This window comes from Fukomys damarensis, unplaced genomic scaffold (assembly GCF_012274545.1).
Source record: "Fukomys damarensis isolate Sample0158 unplaced genomic scaffold, DMR_v1.0_HiC HiC_scaffold_30, whole genome shotgun sequence".
Lineage (NCBI taxonomy): Eukaryota > Metazoa > Chordata > Mammalia > Rodentia > Bathyergidae > Fukomys > Fukomys damarensis.
This window is the reverse complement of record NW_022900942.1, coordinates 51007779-51026214: the sequence shown is the minus strand read 5'-3', so window position 1 is coordinate 51026214 and position 18436 is coordinate 51007779. Positions and strand designations below refer to the sequence as shown.

The 18436-nt window shown below is 35.8% G+C and overlaps 1 protein-coding gene across 8 annotated transcripts in view; it reads right to left on the bottom strand.

Moving 5' to 3' along the window:
* Nucleotides 1-18436, bottom strand: part of Trappc8 (trafficking protein particle complex 8) — an 81758-nt gene that overhangs the window by 34892 nt on the left and 28430 nt on the right. For 4 of the 8 annotated variants that reach the window (XM_010641480.3, XM_010641484.3, XM_010641481.3 and 1 more), the window contains 7 exons: nucleotides 15789-15894; nucleotides 9845-9865; nucleotides 8510-8641; nucleotides 3811-4035; nucleotides 2130-2238; nucleotides 613-807; nucleotides 95-225 (listed from right to left, as the gene is read on the bottom strand). In XM_010641480.3, the coding sequence (XP_010639782.1) occupies nucleotides 95-225; nucleotides 613-807; nucleotides 2130-2238; nucleotides 3811-4035; nucleotides 8510-8641; nucleotides 9845-9865; nucleotides 15789-15894 (919 nt within the window). The remainder of the gene's footprint in view (nucleotides 1-94; nucleotides 226-612; nucleotides 808-2129; nucleotides 2239-3810; nucleotides 4036-8509; nucleotides 8642-9844; nucleotides 9866-15788; nucleotides 15895-18436) is intronic. The other 4 variants (XM_010641483.3, XM_010641485.3, XM_010641486.3 and 1 more) reach the window with 2 other exon arrangements.

The window sequence follows — 18436 nt, the reverse complement described above, 5'->3', positions numbered from 1 at the left end:
GTACAGCACAATGAACAGTAATAGAAATGTCATTACTGCATCTGTTAGGCTATTACTGAAATATGCTCATTACAAATACCTTTTAATAACTTACTAGTTCTCTAACTTCTTCGTCATCTCTTCCATTGACATCTTTAGGTTGAAACTTCCAGAGCAATGATAAGTCAGTCAACAAAAGTGGAACCTTCAAAGGGTTTCTAAAAGGTACTTCTACTATAATTGGTTCTATAAAAGAAAGGTCCACAATTAATAACCTTAGTAAACTTCACATATCACCGTAAGTTTCAGCACTAAACTTTGCAGCTCTACATTTCTGCCTAGCCTTTCCTTCACCACCTTACAATGACCCATTTATTCAGGGTTCAGCTTTAAAATCATCTCTTCTAAAAGATTTTCCCATTCTAAAGACTGTCATTCCTTTCTATACTGCCAGAACACAGTGCATACACCTGGATTAGAGGCTCTCTGGTTTGGTAAGTACAGCCCAGTAAATTACAGGTTTCTAACTTATCTTTCCATCCCAGCCTCCAGTAATGTGTAGCCGTCAGTTACACGATCAATTGCTGTTAAACCAACCCAAAAAAGCCATAAATAAAAATGTAAGTGTATCACCTTCTACAACCGCAAGTGGAAATCTGGAGTTATCTGAGTAACTATTCAAACAGTACTGGGTGGGATGGAAACCAGATGGGATAATGCCTTTGTTAACCACAGCCACAACTTGCTCCTCAAGTTCTCGCCACTGCTGAGAGGACTCAGAGTCATATTCTTGATCAAGACTTACATGAGTAGCTGCTTGCTTTTCACCTTTTGAAAAAAAAAGTGTCACACAAAAAAGCAAGAGAGAAAAGTGTCACAAAATTAAATATTCATTTATGAGCATCTTAACAAATATTTTAATTAAGAATCAAAAGTATTTGAATAAATATATTTATATGTAGTTTTCATTCTTGCCTATTTCCAGTTCTCTGAGCAAAACAAAAAAAACCTCTTATTAACTGGAACTTTGCTTATAATACTGATATTCTTTTCCTCTTAACTTTGAAAGAACACATCTTCCCTAGCTTCCACAACTTTTATATGAAATATTTAAACATAAAAAAGCATGAAGAATAACACTTGTATCCTGAAATTTAACTGTCAACTTTAGTCACACGATCTTCAATATCACATGAACGTTACAGCGAGAGTTTATATACACTCCCAGTCCTCCCCAAACTGATCCCTCACTGGTGTCACTTCTTCCCAGCGCTACGCTGAGGCTGAAGTCTATCCTGCTTATCACATAGCGTATTACCACAAATAAAGCAAGACTGCATACAACTGGTTTCTGGTTTAAAATTTATACTATAATCTGATGTATTTTTTCACTCAATATTATGTTTTGTTATCCTACTGACACGGGCAGAACAGGTTCACTCATGTCCTGCAGCACCTGTGAACACACTAAAACGATATCGCTTCATTTTGTGCTGTTACAAACAATGCTGTGATATATATATCTTCATAACATAAAACTAGATTTCAAGGAAACCAAATTGAATATATTGAGTATTTTGAATTACAAAGTTTACTTTTACATGCATTAAGAGATTTAATATATTTACACTTCTGGTCCAGGAGTGCCTTTCCAAGGTTCAATCCTCAGGGAAAAAAATATTTTAAAGGTTTGCAAGAGTACAAAAGAATTACTGTAACTGTTCTTTCTTTCTGTGCACATATGAAAATTTCCATAAGTTGTATAAACGAGTTTTATCAAGAAAGATGTTCACAGGGCCATTTTATATAAGCCAAATGATAGAAAACATCTAGCTGTAGGACAAGATGTTAAGTAAAATACTTTACATGCACTGAAATCTCTTCAAAATGTTAAAAATGCTGATCAAAATTATATAACATGAGCATTCTTATGTGAGAAAAGCTCTTGTAATCTTAATTGTTTTGGTTTTATTATTTTCTGTTTTTAGGCTGAAAGAAAAATACTGAAGTAAAGGTAACCTCTACAGAAAAATAATAAAATGGCATCAAGTTATTTACTTTCAAACATTCAACTATACATCTTTTAAAAAGGAAAAAAAATGTTTTAAATGTAATCATTAGGTAACTAGGCTAAATAAAACTTTACTAACCATCTGCTGGTCTTCTGTCATGGCCAAAGAAGACCCGTGTCTCTGAACTGTTAATATACGGTAAAGGAAGCTGCGGAAAAGGGCCATCTGGTGATAGCTGACTTACATTCTGGGAGAAATACAAAAGAAAAAAATAATAGTTTTTAAGAAAATTACATTTTCTATGTAGACTTTTTCAAAGGTCTCATATGTTGGCATGCAAAGTAAAGTATCATAAAATATTCCTCATTGAGAAAATCACTTTTCCTTCAAATCTGCTTAAGGTATTAGAAATGTGTTAGGCAAGAATATTTCATAATTATTCATTTTACTTAATATACTGGAATCATGTTACAGCTGAGAAGAACTTTAGATATTATTTATTCTGCCTCAAGGGAACCTTCCTAAGGTCATTCAACTAGTTAATTCTCTTTGGGTGTGAAACTTCCAAACGAAAATCACTTTTCCTTCAAATCTGCTTAAGGTATTAGAAATGTGTTAGGCAAGAATATTTCATAATTATTCATTTTACTTAATATACTGGAATCATGTTACAGCTGAGAAGAACTTTAGATATTATTTATTCTGCCTCAAGGGAACCTTCCTAAGGTCATTCAACTAGTTAATTCTCTTTGGGTGTGAAACTTCCAAACATTATTCTGGTAGGCATTTTACTTGCAGCAACTATCTGCCAAAATTCTAACCCACATGATTTCAAATTAATAAAGTCTAAGAGTACTTAGTTTCTGCAGGATAGATAAAATATTCACTATTCATGGGCCTTGGAGAAAAAATTACCACACTTCCTTGTTTTCCATAAAACAATGCTTTACATTTTTTTATCTTCCTGCCTCGATGAAATGTTTTTTCCTACTAATTTTTTGGGGTTGTTTTGTTTTTGGTTTTTTGAGACAGGGTCTCACTATGTAGTTGAGACTGACCTGGTACTCATTATGTAGCCCAGGCTGGTCTCAAACTCACAGCGATTCTCCTGCCTCAGCCTCCCAAGTGCTGGGATTACAGGCATACGCCACTATGCCAGGCCTCCTACTAATTTTTCTATATTACACTATAATAGATTTCCTATTTTCCATAAAACCATACTTTTTCAGCTTTCACAAGAAAGGAATTTATGCTTCCAAAAGATGGTGAGATCACTCTGCAAAAGTGTATGTGATCCTATAAAAACACAAGAAAGCTTGTAGCGCCTTTTTTTCCCCTCAAGATACCAAATATAGCTGCAAGGGCTGGGGGTGTGGCTGAGTGGCAGAGCTCCTGGGTTCAATTCCCAGCACCATAAAAGACAAAACAAAAACAAACAAAATAAAGTCATTAAAGTGTGGTATATCATTTTTTTTTAAACCACAAATTAAATGTCTATTGAAATACTGAAAATCTCTTAAAAAACTAGAAGGGCAATGCAATGAAGATCTATGATCAAGCAACCTAGTCTTCTACAACTTTATCATAACTGATAATTAAGGGCTGGGGATTTAGCTCAGTGGTTCCACTGCCTGCCCCAAAGGCGCAAGATCCCGAGTTCGATCCTGGTACCAAAAAAAAAAAAAATCAAACAAACTGATAACTACATATATCCTAATAAAGTCATTTTATTAAACTCCTAGGAGATAGTAATAAATATGCTTTCATGTTGAAAATAATGACAGTTTTAGTATCTACTCCTAAAAAAAAAAGTATTCACCTTATAAACATAAAGATACTCTCGGAGGAAGGCTCCTTGTTGAGCAGCAGACTGTTTACTTTCATTGATTAGAATATGCCTAAAGGCAGACACAGCATTGTCCAGCTGCCTGAGCGTGTAGGACTGGCGCCCAATGGTGAAGTTAATGTGATCTTCTGCAAGAGACCAGCCCTTGCCTTTGTAAACTTGCATGGCTTGACAATAGCAGCGCAGAGCATGCTTTTTCTGTAAGGAAATGAAACAAGTATTAAGAGCAAAATTTGTCTTGGACTAGAAAAAATAAATACACATGGACACACACACACAAAATCAATACTAGTTCTTTAATAAAATGAGATGACAAAGAAAGTGAAACTAACATGACATTCTCTTCCCAATTACACAATTAAGTATGGATTATCTTACAGATTTAACTTCTTCAACCATACAGTGTGTGTGCGCGCACGTGTGCATGGATGTGTGTGAGTGTGGCACGTTTATGTTGCATAGGAGGAAATCTGAAGGAAGAGAAAGGGAGGCCAGTATGTTATGACATCTGCTCCTTATTTCTCTGAGCAACATCTTAAAAAGGTCAACTTTAGAGAAATTTTCAACATCTAAAATGGGCAAGCCTTGTTTATTAGCTTATAACTGAGGTAGTTTATGAAATTAATTTCATAGAACGGCTGTCTTTGTCATAGCACGGGAACAACTTGTCTATGTATGTGACAGGAAGTGTATGCATTCATATATGTAATGTGTATTTCTATGTACACATGGACATCTATGAGTTTATGGATATAGACACAGAGATACCATATATACCTATACCCATTTTTTTTTTTTTTTTTGAGACAGGGTCTCACTCCGTAGTCCAGGCCATTCTTGAACCTCTAACTCACTATGTAGCCAAGGATGGCCTTGAACTCACGGCAATCCTACTACCTGAGTCTCCTGAGTGCTGGGATTACAGGCATGCGCCACCATGCCCAGCTCATACACATGCTTTAAACTGTTTCACTTATTTGGTAGTGACAGAGTTTGGGAATTCTCTTTTGCCCACAGCTGTACCCTATTACTACAAAGAGCAGGTAGCTGGTTTAACTGTCACTGACACTTTCTGAATTCAGACGACCTGCATCTTAAAAATGGATTTGGAAGCTGAGTGTGGCGGCGCACACCTGTGATCCTAGGAGTTGAGGCAGAGAATTGCACACTGAAGTCTCACCTGGGTAATCTAGCAAGACCATGTCTTTGAAAAAAAAAAAGGGGTAAGGATAGCCAGGAATGGCTGCACATGCCTATAATCCCAACAATCTATGAAGCTGAGGCAGAAGGATCACGAGTTCAAGCCCAGCCTGAGCAACTTAATGAGACCCTATCTCAAAATTATAACTAAGAAGAGGGCTGGGTATACAGCTCAGTGTAAAGGCCCTATGTTGAATTCATATAGGTATAAAGAAAATAGGGTATAAAGTATTTGGGGGTAACAGGGGACAAGGTGAACAATTTAACTCTCAATGGTTCAGGTAAACAAAAGTTTCTGGATTGAACTGAAGTTTTTGTTATTTTTAGAGTTTCAAACTAATTTTAAAATGATGTTCTCTGAAATAACAACCCTAATCTACTTTGTGTTTAATAATGGAACACAAGTAGTCTTAAAAACTGATACACAAAAACCTGAGTTCAAGTGCACCTTGGAAGATTTTTTTGGAAAAGCATCTCAAGACACTTAAAAGTGGTAACAAGGGCTGGGCATGGTGGCACAAGCCTGTAACCCAGCACTTGGGAGGCTGAGGGAGGAAGAATACTTGTAAATTTGAGGCCAGCCTGGGCTACATAGTAAATTCAAAGCCCATCTGGATTACATAGTGAGACTCTTGTCTCAGAAAAAGAAACGTGATAACAAGGATTTAAAGTTTGCACCCTGCCCTTTGGGGTTAGAGGGTGATACCACAGGTTAAATCCAATAGACTATCCTCGGCCTTTAATTTTTGAGACAGGACCTCACTAAATCATTAAGTTGCTCAGGCTAGGCTTGAACTTGTGATTCTCCTACCTCAGCCTCCCAGCATGCTACAATTACAGGCATATGCTACCATGCCTGGATAAAAGTTTGCCTTTCAAAGAAAGAAGGTAGGAGTGGGGATATAACTCAGCAGTAGAGAGCTTGTTTAGTATGTACAAGCCCTGGGTTCAATCCCCACTACCAACAAAAAAATGAAGAAAGATGGTCCAGGTTATACTGAACACAATCACATACACCCTCCTCCAGAGCACTTACCTAATTTTGCTTTTATTGACTTTCCTTTTACAATGCCAGTTCTTTTTGAAAAACCCTAATTTGCTGATACTTGTAATGGAAAAAAAAAATGAACAATAAAAAGGTTCTGGGGCACAACAAGTAATTTGGCGGGAACTCTCAGAGGTCTAAGAGAAATGTTAACATTATATAAACTCTCATTTCCTCTCTCATCCCTACCAACACACCTGATTTTTTGGTGTTTTGTTTCGTTTGGTGATTAAACTCAGGGCCTTTTCACTAAGCTAACCCCAAGCCCTCACTTATTTATGAGACAGAATCTTGTTGAGCAGCAAAAGTACCCAGAGTGGGCTCAATCTTACAATCCTCCTACCTCAGCCTTTCAGACTGCTGGGATGAGAGGTGTATCCCATGACAACAAACTAACATCCCAGTTTTTAATGGCAGAAATAAGTATGTGTTCTTTGCTCCTTAACTTCCAAGAAGACTGTTCGTGACTGACTTGAACAGGGCAAAAGTGAGTTTTTCAGGAGGTATGTACTTCCAATCACATAATGTCTGTGAAGGAAGCTTCCTGGGTTTAGTGTGCAATGTGCTCATCAATGAGGAAACCCAGCTGCCCTGGAATCATTCACTCCATGGGGAACTACAGTTCGAGACTATTATAAGGCTAGGCAGCAAATGCTACCAGAATGTCAAGCTATAAATGGAAATGTTTAACTTGGTAAACATTTCCTAGAGGCAGTACGTCCTACAATTTGAGAAGGTAAATATAAGCAGCTATTTCCAGTTCCAATGATATTAACTTCTCAGAAATGAAACTACTCACAAAAGTAGACAAATGTAAGCAGAAAAGAAGGACTTATTTTCAGTAAGGGACAACAGATCATTCCTAATGCAGCAGACAAGTTTCTTTTTAAACAAGAAAGTGAGTATTTAATTCAACTTGTCTCTTATAAAACAGAAAACTTTGGGCCGGGGATTTAGCTCAGTAGTTCTGCCACCTGCCTCGCAAGCACAAGGACCCTAGTTCGATCCCCGGTACCAAAAATAAATAAATAAATAAAACAAAACTTTTCAAGCAGAGATAAATGCTGAGATGTTTCAGATTCGTTTTCACTTACTATGAAAGGACTATAAAAATGAATTATAATTTTTCAATTTTTTCCACTTTAGAGCCTGAAACATTCTATCTCTGAGGTATAACATTTATTATAAAAGACACTGAATCTACATAAATATTTTGAAGACTTTTCAATTTAAAATAAAGGTAGGGGGTCAGGGGTTTAGCTCAGTGGTACCACCTCCTGCCTCCTAAGTGCAAGGTTCTGAGTTCAAAATAAATGAATAAATAAAGGTAGGAACACACCTTAAAATGTTGGCCTTTAAAAATCAGGACATTTTTACAAGAAATTGAGAGGGATTTTTGAACATCATTTCTCTGTACTGAAACAACATGCATCTTAAAACACTGGCATGTTTTGTTAGCATATATCTGTAAAACGGCCGGGGATTTAGCTCAGTGGTTCTGCTGACTGCCTTGCAAGCACAAGGACCTGAGTTTGATCCCTGGTACCAAAAAAAACAAACAAACAAACAAACAAACAAACAAAAAAACCCAAAAACAAAAAAACCTCGCCATATACCTGTAAAAACGTTCAGGATATTTATAAAAACATATTAAATAAAATTTTTTTCAATTTCATACTCCTCTACTAGAGTAACTCAAGAGGCAAAACTGTGTTGATTTTACAGGTGCATGCTCAGCACCTACTTCCCTAGAATAAGTGATGAGTATTCAATTCACGTTTCTCTTTGTATTTAGAGTAAACCAGTACCTCAATGCTGCTCTTACTCTCAGCAACCAGCAAAGCTTTCTCCAATTAATGCTCATAGGAACAACTGTGGCTAGAGAAGTCCATCTAAGTCAACAACGATACCTCCCAACTCAAATGCTTCCAGAGACAAGAAACAGATTTTCACCTGCTGCATATGTGCATTATAAAGCACTCCTTTAGTGACAATAGAAGAGGAGACACTGAGCAAGAAGCACTCAGCACTACCTGAATGCACGGTGTATTCGGCCCTTCACATTTATGATTTGGTTTAACTTCATAAAAACTTGGGTAAAATTATATATTGTATAAATAAAACCAAGGCTCTAAGAAGCTAAGCAACTTGACCAGACTTAAGTTATGAGAAGATCGGGCTGGGGTTTAGCTCAGTGGTGCCACCATCTGCCTCACAAGCACAAGGTCCTGAGTTCGATCCCCAATACCAAAAAAAAAATACGAGAAGATCAAGATTTAAACCCAGATTTGCCAAATAGAAGCCGCATGCCTTTACCAATATAATCCCTTACCCTAGAACAAAACTTATTTTGACTCTTAGGATAAATACACATGACCAAATACATTCATGAATAACAACTATTTGCTTTGAAGAAAATATCATTACCTGTCCTGCTTTACTAAAGCGATGGCCTGCCAAAATCATGTGAAATGCATACTTTCTCACCATGGGACTCTTCATGTTTATGAAGCAGTGTGCCGCCTGTTCCAAAAGAAGTGCACTTCGAAGATCAGAATCCTATTGAATATTTAAAGAAAAAATGGTTAGTTTCATAAAACTAAAAGTTAAAAAAACCTGTTAAAAAGCATTTACAAAGTGTTTGAAGGTGGGGAGGGGAGGAGGGGGTGAAGGGTGGGTGGGGACAAGGGGGAAAAAATGAGAACCAAGACCTAGCATGTAAAGGTACAAAATCCCAGTAATGAATGTTAACTGTACTGTCTACCTAGAATGTACCAATAAATTCAATTTAAAAGAAAAAAAAAGCATTTACTTTCTATAATTTATAGCATATTTAATGTTTAAATTACAATAAATATATAAAGGAACAAACCAATCAATGCTTCCAATAAGCACAAATTTTGTTTTAATAACACTCAAAAGAGACAGGGATTTAGCTCAGTGGTGCTGCCTGCCTTGCAGCAAAAGGACCCGAGCTCAACGCCCGGTACAAAAAGAAAAAAAATTACAATTTTTACCATGAAATATTTCGTTTTTCATAAAAGCCAATGCCTGATTATGACAGGTACTGTGTAAAAGGTTTCTCTTTTTTTTTGAACCAGGGATCAAAACTTGGGTCCTTGCACTTGTGAGGCAGGCAGCGGAACCACTGAGCTAAATCCTTGTCCACTGTGTAATAGGTTTTCAAAGAACTGTAATCCCATCTCAAATGACAGAAAACTATATAAACAGGGAAAGTGATACAGGTAAACTGATGAAAGATTAAACCAGAAAACACAGAGCAATAGGAAAAACAGAAGACTACAATCTAATGTCTTCTGAAATAAGTCTGGAACTTCCAGTAGCATATTTCCATCTACCCAAGGGGGAAAAATACAACAGAATATGCTGAGGGTCGGCAATAATCTAATCTGCTACTGTATTCTCTGTAAAGCAGTCTCATATTTAAAGGAATACTCAATTTTTGCTTTATTCAAGACAGCATTAAAAAATTTAGAAGGCTTTACTTTCAAAGATTATCTCTTCACCTGCTGTTCTACATTAGTAAACACTACAACCCAATTAATTTCCACTTCCACTGACCCATACAACAACACAACATCTACACAAACCATATACTACATTCACATTATGAAGACAACCTTTCAAATAAGTCATCACTTCACAAATAACCTGAGAAAGTATGGAAGGTTGCTGATTTAAATATCAACACTTTCACCAAAACTTTCTCTAGGTTTTCAACTATTCTCAAGCTGAACTTACCATGCCCTTCCATGTGTTCTGCTGCCATTATTTTCCCCAGGGAAAGTTGAAAACAGAAAACATTGACTTTAAGTGCAATAATCTCAACAAATTATAGTTACATCAAAAAGTGTTCATGAACTATAACCTCCTAGAATACATTCAGTAAATAATTGGTAGCTATTATTATTTCAACCCCCTCATGACAAAAACTAAATGATCAGATCATTTCTCTAGGAATTAAGATCCAAAATCTAGTAAGCAGAAAAATTAGAAATATGCAAGTAATGTATAGTTTTGAACCAAGGGTTTGTATCAGAATGACTTAGGGGATATCTTGGGAGCTTACTTTTTTTTTCAGGAAAATGTTTTCTTTTTAAAAACTATTAAAATTTGTTTTTAAAAGAGTATTTAAAGAGAAAATGAGTATCTTTCTTTCCTACTCCATGCTTTACCTCACCTGCCAGAGCTGTAACCACTGTTTCAAGTTTAGTGCCAATATGTTCTTGTCCCTGTTTCCCTCCAAGTGGGATGCTTACATGCCTTGTATGTATGTTTTTTTAAAAATACACATATAAAAAAATATATACATACATTTTTATACATAAGTGGTATTATTCTGAATATTTTGCTTTTTTCATTTAATTATCATGGCCATATTTCTAAGGCACCCATATTCCTTTCAAATCTATTCTGTAAATATAACTTATTAAAATAGCACAAAATTGATAAAATATTGTTTCATTTTTTATTATTATTTAAAAAAATGCTTCAATAAGTATCCTTAAGGGCCTGGGGATGGATCGGGCACCACATCTGCCTGGCAAGTGCAAGGTCCTGAGTTTGAATCCCAGCACTGGGGGTGAGGGGACTACAGAAATATTCGAGGACAGGTATGATGGCACATGCCTATAACCCCGGCAGGAGAACTTTCCCACTTTTGTCATGAGTTTAATCTTTTGTAGTTAGACAGACTATTTCTGCTTTTATAGCTTCAAGATAATGCATTAAACTAAGAAAGGATATTATCATTTGTGGACTTTAAAAAATGTTCTAATATTTTCTTTCTCCAATAGAAATTCTTCAAACTATAGAAATAAATCTATCTTTTATATCACATTCATTTCATTTTTTTATATCATAGCTTAATTTAGCTGTAATATAGTACCATGTAATAAATAAGGTAGAATTTCAAACCAAGTAGTTGTTTAGATCGCACAATGCCATTTAGTGAATGGCCTACCTTTCTAATAGATTTTTAAAAAATTTTTTTTTTTTTTTGCGACAGACTCACTATGCAGTCCAGGGTAGCCTTGAACTTACAGTAATCCTCCTGCTTGAGCCTCCTGAGTACTGAAATTACAGATACACTCCACCATGTTCGGCCCCAATGATATTTTTAAATGACACCCTAATCATATGCAGTATTTAATTTCCTATTCCATTTATGTGTCTACCCTTATCACTTTCAACAGTTCTAATTTCTGTAGCCTCATCATATATTTAGTATCTACAACAGGTAATCCCCTACTTTTTCTGTTTCAGAGTTTCATTTAGGCCTCTCAGTAGTTTCAGATTTTACTTAAATCTTATAAATTTCATAAGTTTAGTCTTAGCATGCACACGCACACATACACACACACAAATAGCCTATGAAGTATCATTGAACTGCAAAACTTGAACAGCAATCCTAAACATTCTAATTAAAAAAAGAAGATGCCCTGGATACTTGTCACTAATGTACAATCAATCCACTGACAATCAGCATGCCCTCAAAATACACCCTCAAGATTCTCAAATTCAACACTCAAGGACCAGTCAATTCAAAAAAGACTTGGAAGTTCACAACATGAATTAATTTAGCTGAAACGAATTTTTGATATACAACAAATTGTTGACTGAGAAGCAATCTGCAGAGCTGAGACTTCTGGTTTCATAGCTCACCACAACTCTAATCTTATTAGATCCTAATAACCCAAAGTGGTAAAGGGACTGTTCTGAAAAAGTAAGATGGCCCTGAAAACAATAACCATTAGTTAGCAGAGAAAAATCAAAGGATTTTACAATGTGATGATTCTGTCCCAAAAGCAGAGGCTGAATAAACTGAAGAATATTTAATATAGTAGTTCCTATCTATAAGACTATATATGCTACATGACAAACTTAGAAAACTGATACCAATTTAAGCAGTAACTCCAGCCTAAGAAAATTTTGCCACAGCCAAGAGATAATCTTAACAAAACACAGAGGTTTACAGTAATTTAAATATGAGGACATGTAGCTGGGTGTGGTGGTGATGCCTGTAATCCCAGCACATTGGGAGGCTGAGGCAGGAGGGTCACTGTGAGTTCGAGACCAGCCTGGACTACATAGTGAGTTCCAGGTCAGTTTCAACTACAAAGTGAGACCCTGTCTAAAAAAAAAAAAAAAATATGAGGACATGTACAGGAAACAAAATTCTAAAGTAGAGGTTTTGATATGGTTTGAATGCATCCTCCAAATTTCATGCACTGGAAACTTAATCCTTGATGAAACAGTGTTAGGATGTGGAATCCAATCATCAGGGTTAGGTCCTGAGGGCTCTGCCCATGGGAGTGGCTTAACATCATCACCTGGAGAGGGTTATCTGGAGAGCACATTCACACTCAAGTTCAGCCCTCTCCTCCTCCTGCTCTCATACTCTTGTTCGTCCACCTTCCATCCCAAGATGAAGACCTTCACTAGATGCTGGTACCACAACCCTGGACTTCTGCCTTCAGAACCAGGAACCAAATAAGCTGCTATTGCTTATAAATTGCCTAGCCTGTAGCATTCTGTTATAGGAACACAAAACAGACTAAAATAGGCCTCAATAAACACTTTCACAGAAACACAGTTGATAAAGATATCAGCTAATAAAGAAAATCAACTTTCAAAATAAGATGTCTCTAAGATATTAAGACTTTTTCTTTGCATAACTGTAAAGTTAACAGAAAAGGTGCTACCAGCTGATCCATTTCCCATAGCTACAGTTACTCCCAACTCAAGAAACTTATTACCAAAAAAATCTATTTCTATCCCTAGAAGCTGCTTCATTATATTTAAACACAGTAAAAGATGAAAAGCGTTGTAAGACCAGAAGAAGTGTTCAACACAGACACAAGCAGGAATGTCTTAAGAACCAAATTTGGATACAATGGCATACATGACATAAATGTGGCATGTTTCATCATTAGGCTGGCTGTGTGCTACCATTCTAAGATTCCCAGAGCATAAACAAGTAGAATCCATAAAGTTGAGTACCAAAAAAGTAAAGGCAAACCACAATTCTTTTCTCCCAGACTTACAGGTGACTTTTATTACACTAATATTAGCAAAAAATCTAAGGAGTACAATTTACCAACATCAAAATAGGACTAACCATTTTTCAATATACTGTATTATATGTCCTGTCCAGTAAAAGTACACATAATAAACAAATCATTGGCTAATATAAGTTTACATATCATGCCTAGCAATCTTTATTTTCAAATTATTACAAAAAAATATAAGAAAGCTACAGCATAACAGCCCATAGAGAATTACGATTTCTGGGAAATGCACCAGCATCTTCTCCACTTGCTACCCAAGGCAGTTAATGACAATGACACATCTTCTAGGCTTTCATGACAAAATAAATCTTTCAGATTTCAGAAAGAAAGGTGAAAACAGAGTTGCAATGGAGAAAAGAATGACAGAAAATAGTACAGTTACAATGCAAGCAAAATTTGCTAATTGCACTAAAGAAACTTTACATGTGGGTAAAAAGGCAATTAAAAGCACTTAAGCAAGAAAGAAAATAAATTTTACTCAAGACCCTGGATATATGTTTTACAATTACTGATATGCCTAGACTGAAAAACAACTTACTCAAACTGAAGACCAGGTTATTTACCAGAACAGAGAACACCAGCACTCTCAAGAACATACAGTTTACATCTGTTCATACTTACAAATTTGTGTCCAATAATATAAATTACTAAACATTTTAAGTATCACCCCAGAAACTAATATATCCTATAGAAATCTTTTTAGAATTCATGTTTCAGTTCAACAAACATCTATAGAATATCCTGTGCCAAGCCCTGTGTTAGGTACCAGCAATAAAAGTGTAGAAGGCAACACATTTCTCTGCCCTCAAGCAACCAAAAGATTAAACATAATTCCCAATATAACATATTAAGATAATTCAGGCCTTGTAACATTTTATAAGAGCAGAAAAGAGATAGGAGAACCTGGAGTAGTGAGGAAAAGCCATCTGAATGACAGACTAATACCAGGATAATAAATTAGGTAAAGCAAGAAGAAAAAGGCCACACTCCAAGAAAAAGATAAATATGTGACCTAGGACTGTACTGTAGTAGAAAAAAAGGACAGAGGGCAAAAGATGAATGAGCTTTTTTGAGATACAAAGGAAAATACATTTTGAGCATGAAAAAGAAATCTCCTGCAACCCCAGTGTATTACTGACAGGATGTACGAATAAGAGAAGAATCTCACACAGTTTCTGCATGAATAAATAGAGCTGGTTGGTGACAGCATAAAATCCACAAAGTGTAGGTAAGAAAATTTGAGTTTACTGGCATATTAACTTAAGATACTCTGGAAACATTCAAGTAGATAAATCTAAAAAGCCATTGGCCATAAAAATTTAAAGCTCAAGGAGGAGAAGTGGGAAGGGCAGGGAAAAGGAAACAAGGGGTGTTAAAAAAAAAAAAAAAAAAAAAAAAAAAAAAAACATGAGAAAATGAAAAAATGGAAAGTATTTGTAAGCCGGGTGTGGTGGCACATGCCTGTAATCCCAGCACCGGAGAGGCTGAGGTAGGAGGATTGCTGTGAGTTCCAGACCAGCCTGGGCTACATAGTAAGATCCAGGTCAGTCTCAACTACATAGTGAGACCCTGTCTCAAAAAAAAAAAACCAAACAAAAAAGTATTTGTAAATAGGGAAGAGAGGAGGGGGTGAAGGGAGGGCAGGGACAAGGGGAAAAACTGAGACTCAAAACCTGTCATGTAAAGGTACAAGATCCCAATAATGAATGTAACTGTACAGCATACCTAAAATGTAATAATAAACTCAATGAGAAAAATAAATAAAAATAAAGCTCAAGGAAAAGTCATGAACAGGGTCAATTTTAACAGTGAAAATCATGACTGTGAACAAGATTAACCCAAGTGTCTAAAAACTGCAGTGATTTAAGCATCAAAACCCTAGGAAAAAAAAAACAAAAACACTAGGCCAATTTAACATTTAAGGAGCAAAGAGGTGTTTAACTTTGTGTCTTTGTTTTTGAGTATTCACCTAAAAAGTGTCCACCAGGGATTTAACTCAGTGGATCCACTCCCTGCTTCACAAGCATAAGGTCCCGAGTTCGATCCCCAGTAACCAATAAATAAATAAATAAAAGTAAAAGCAAGCATCTTAATCCTACACAAAGGAATACTATCATTCTTTACAGGCCTACTGTAAAACCTTGAACATCTATTATAAATGCATTACTTTTTCTCCCTTTTGGAATATCCAAAAATAGATTTTATAAAAAGCTTTAGATGATTTTCCTTAAAGGTTATACCGATTGAAAATGAGATTAAAAATTCCTCAGTGACAATGTTTTAATTACCAGTTTTATATTAGGAATAACATTATTTGAATGTTGCTTTAGCTGTTAAACACAGAACAGAACCTAACTCACAGAAGATACCCAATACATGTTTGTGCTTAATAAAATGTAGACTTGAAATTCAATTTACGAAGATATTACACTTAAGACGAACTTAAAATATGCAAGTAAAATTAATTAAACTTACAAAAAATTACACTTAAAATGAATTAACCAAACTAAAATACCTACATTTTAAATCCCCAAAATATATTTTGTCATGTTTTCTTAAGAAAGACATAGTTACAAATTAATGAATACTAAGTCAGTATCATACAGTTTCAGTACCTCACTTGTCAACCGTATTAGAAGAGCTGCAGCCTCTGAATATTTGCTTTGACTTTTTAAAATTTCAGCACTAAGCAATACACATCTTTCAGCCAATACCATATTCCTAAAGGAAGACAGACAAGGAAAACACAATCAGTACCATGATACTACCTTGGCATATCAAAGTTACCAAGTGTTCAGCAAAAGATTACAGATTTTGAGTAAAAAGTCTATAATCTTATTTTCAACCTAACAAAAAAGTTTTTAAAAACCTTCAGAAAATTCTCATAACCCATAATACTTTCTATAGTCATATAATTTTATAGTATGGATGCAATGTAAAGTCACATTTCATGAACAGAAAAAAGCTAGACTTCAACTACTACCTCTGAATTAGCAGCTGATTAATAAAAATTGCTTCAAATGAAAGGAATACAAGAAGGTTACTTGTATTTCTTTCTCCTTTCTCATTACAAACTGGCTTTTGTGCTCCATTCTATTGGCTACGGAGAATATTTAGGAGTTTTTCCTCTACGCATCACTGAGATGTTTCAACCACGATGGCACAGGACCAGCGCTGCCTAAGTGCTTCCTCAGACAAGTTTTTTCGTAAAGACACACAGTCGGGTTTTCTTTGTGGACAATACAAGTAATCTAGAATTAGATTATTCAATTTTGAAAAAATGAAAACCTTCTTAATGTGAAATTACAAGATGGGGTCCTCTGTGGGGTAGCAACAAAAGTAATTTTTTTCCTATTTCTATACCAGAGTATCACTTGACTTTAAAACTGCAACCAAAGCATAGTAATTGAACTCACTGAAGGTTAATTTTGACTGTCAACTTGACCACTGGAGACTTGACCGGACTGTGAGGGCACTGATTTCATCAAAAGGCTTGTTCACAGGTAAAGTTCACAGCTAACATGGCTAATTAGGAGGCGGGGCCTCTGTGGAGGAAGCAGGTCACAGGATGTGACACTGGGGACTGTTATTTGGCCCCTGGCCCCTTCTTCTCACTCTTCCCCTTGCTCTGCTTCTTGACGGCCATGAGTTAGCAGCTTTCTCCCACTGACCATGGAGTGGTTTCCTCACCATCTGACCATGGAGTGAAAGCTCTCCAACTCCGACCCAAAATAAACCTCTCCTTTAAGTGGTGTGTCAGGTATTTTGATCCAGCAACAGTAAACTGACTAAAACATTCACTATGGAAGGCCACTGTGAACAGTATTGTAAAATACAATTTATTACCTTTAAAAATTACTATAGTGATCTATCATAAACATTCTACAAATCATGGTTTTTCATCCAAGGTTTTTTGTTTTAATTAAAATTTTTTTTTAGTTTTTAAATTTTTTAATAAAAATTATTTAATAAAAATTTTTGTGACACCTTATGGGGGAAATGGTATATATACATATCACAACTTGATTCTTTTTGCTTCCCTTTTCTTTCCACTCCCCTCCCATCAAAGATTAGTATTTATGAACACAAAAGTCTAACTCCTATTTACTAGCACTACTCAGAAATAATAGTTGATAATAACAACTCAGTTCTTCAAGATTTTTCTTTAGTAAATTTTATAAACTGCCTTCAGTCTGACACTATTATTTTACTTATGTTTGATTCTTCATCCATTTCCCCAGGTGGTCAGTTTCTAAGTCACAGGCTTCAAGCCCAGGACTTTATTAATCTGTTTATTCAAGCAATATTTTAGAAAACCTCTTCTGTTAGGCATAGTGAAGTGCTGACAATTCAAATATTTCTAGGATACAAGTTCTGTATTTAAATTTAAAGCAGGCACTGACATAAAAGAGAGAATAAACATGGAACAACCTTTATTATGACTCAAAGAAAGAAAGGGAAAGAATGACTTCATAAAAGTAAAGAAATGTAGGGCCAAGTCCATAGCTCAGTGGTACAACACATGCTTAGCATGCGTGAGGTCCTGGGCATGTATCTCCAACACTAAAAAAAGTTTAAAAAAGAAAAGAAGAAAATCTTTCAAGACAAAACAGGATCTCTTTAATTAAAGGCATTCTAAGAAGAGGGCAGCAAATAAATAAAACTTTTTAATTAAATAAAGGCTGGGGATGTAGCTCAGTGGAAGGCCCTGAGTTCTACTTCTACTGCCAAAAAAAAAAAAAAAAAAAGCATTTATATTTTAATATTTGAGATGAAGTAGCTTCTTAAAACTGGTACATATATGGGTCCGGGAATGCAGCTCAGTGGCGCTGCACCCCCCTCACAAGCACTAGGTCTTGAGTGTGATCCCTGGTATGGGGTGGGGGGAGAGAAAATAAATTGGTACACATAAAAAAATTGGTATACATAATTGATGCAATGTATTTAATTTTTCCAATATGTATATATATATATTAAATTGTTGCTGGGGATTTAGCTCAGTGGTTCCGGCAATTGCTTTGCAAGTGCAAAGGCCTGAGTTCGATCCCCAGTACCAAAATGAAGAAAACAATAAATTGTTAACTCATCAATTATGGTAGCTAATAATGAAGATTTTTAAGATAAATAATGAGCCGGGCGTGGTGGCGCATTCCTGTAATCCCAGCACTCAGGAGACTGAGGCAGGAGGATCGCTGTGAGTTCGAGACCAGCCTGGACTATATAGTGAGTACCAGGTCAGTCTCAACTACATAGTGAGACCCTG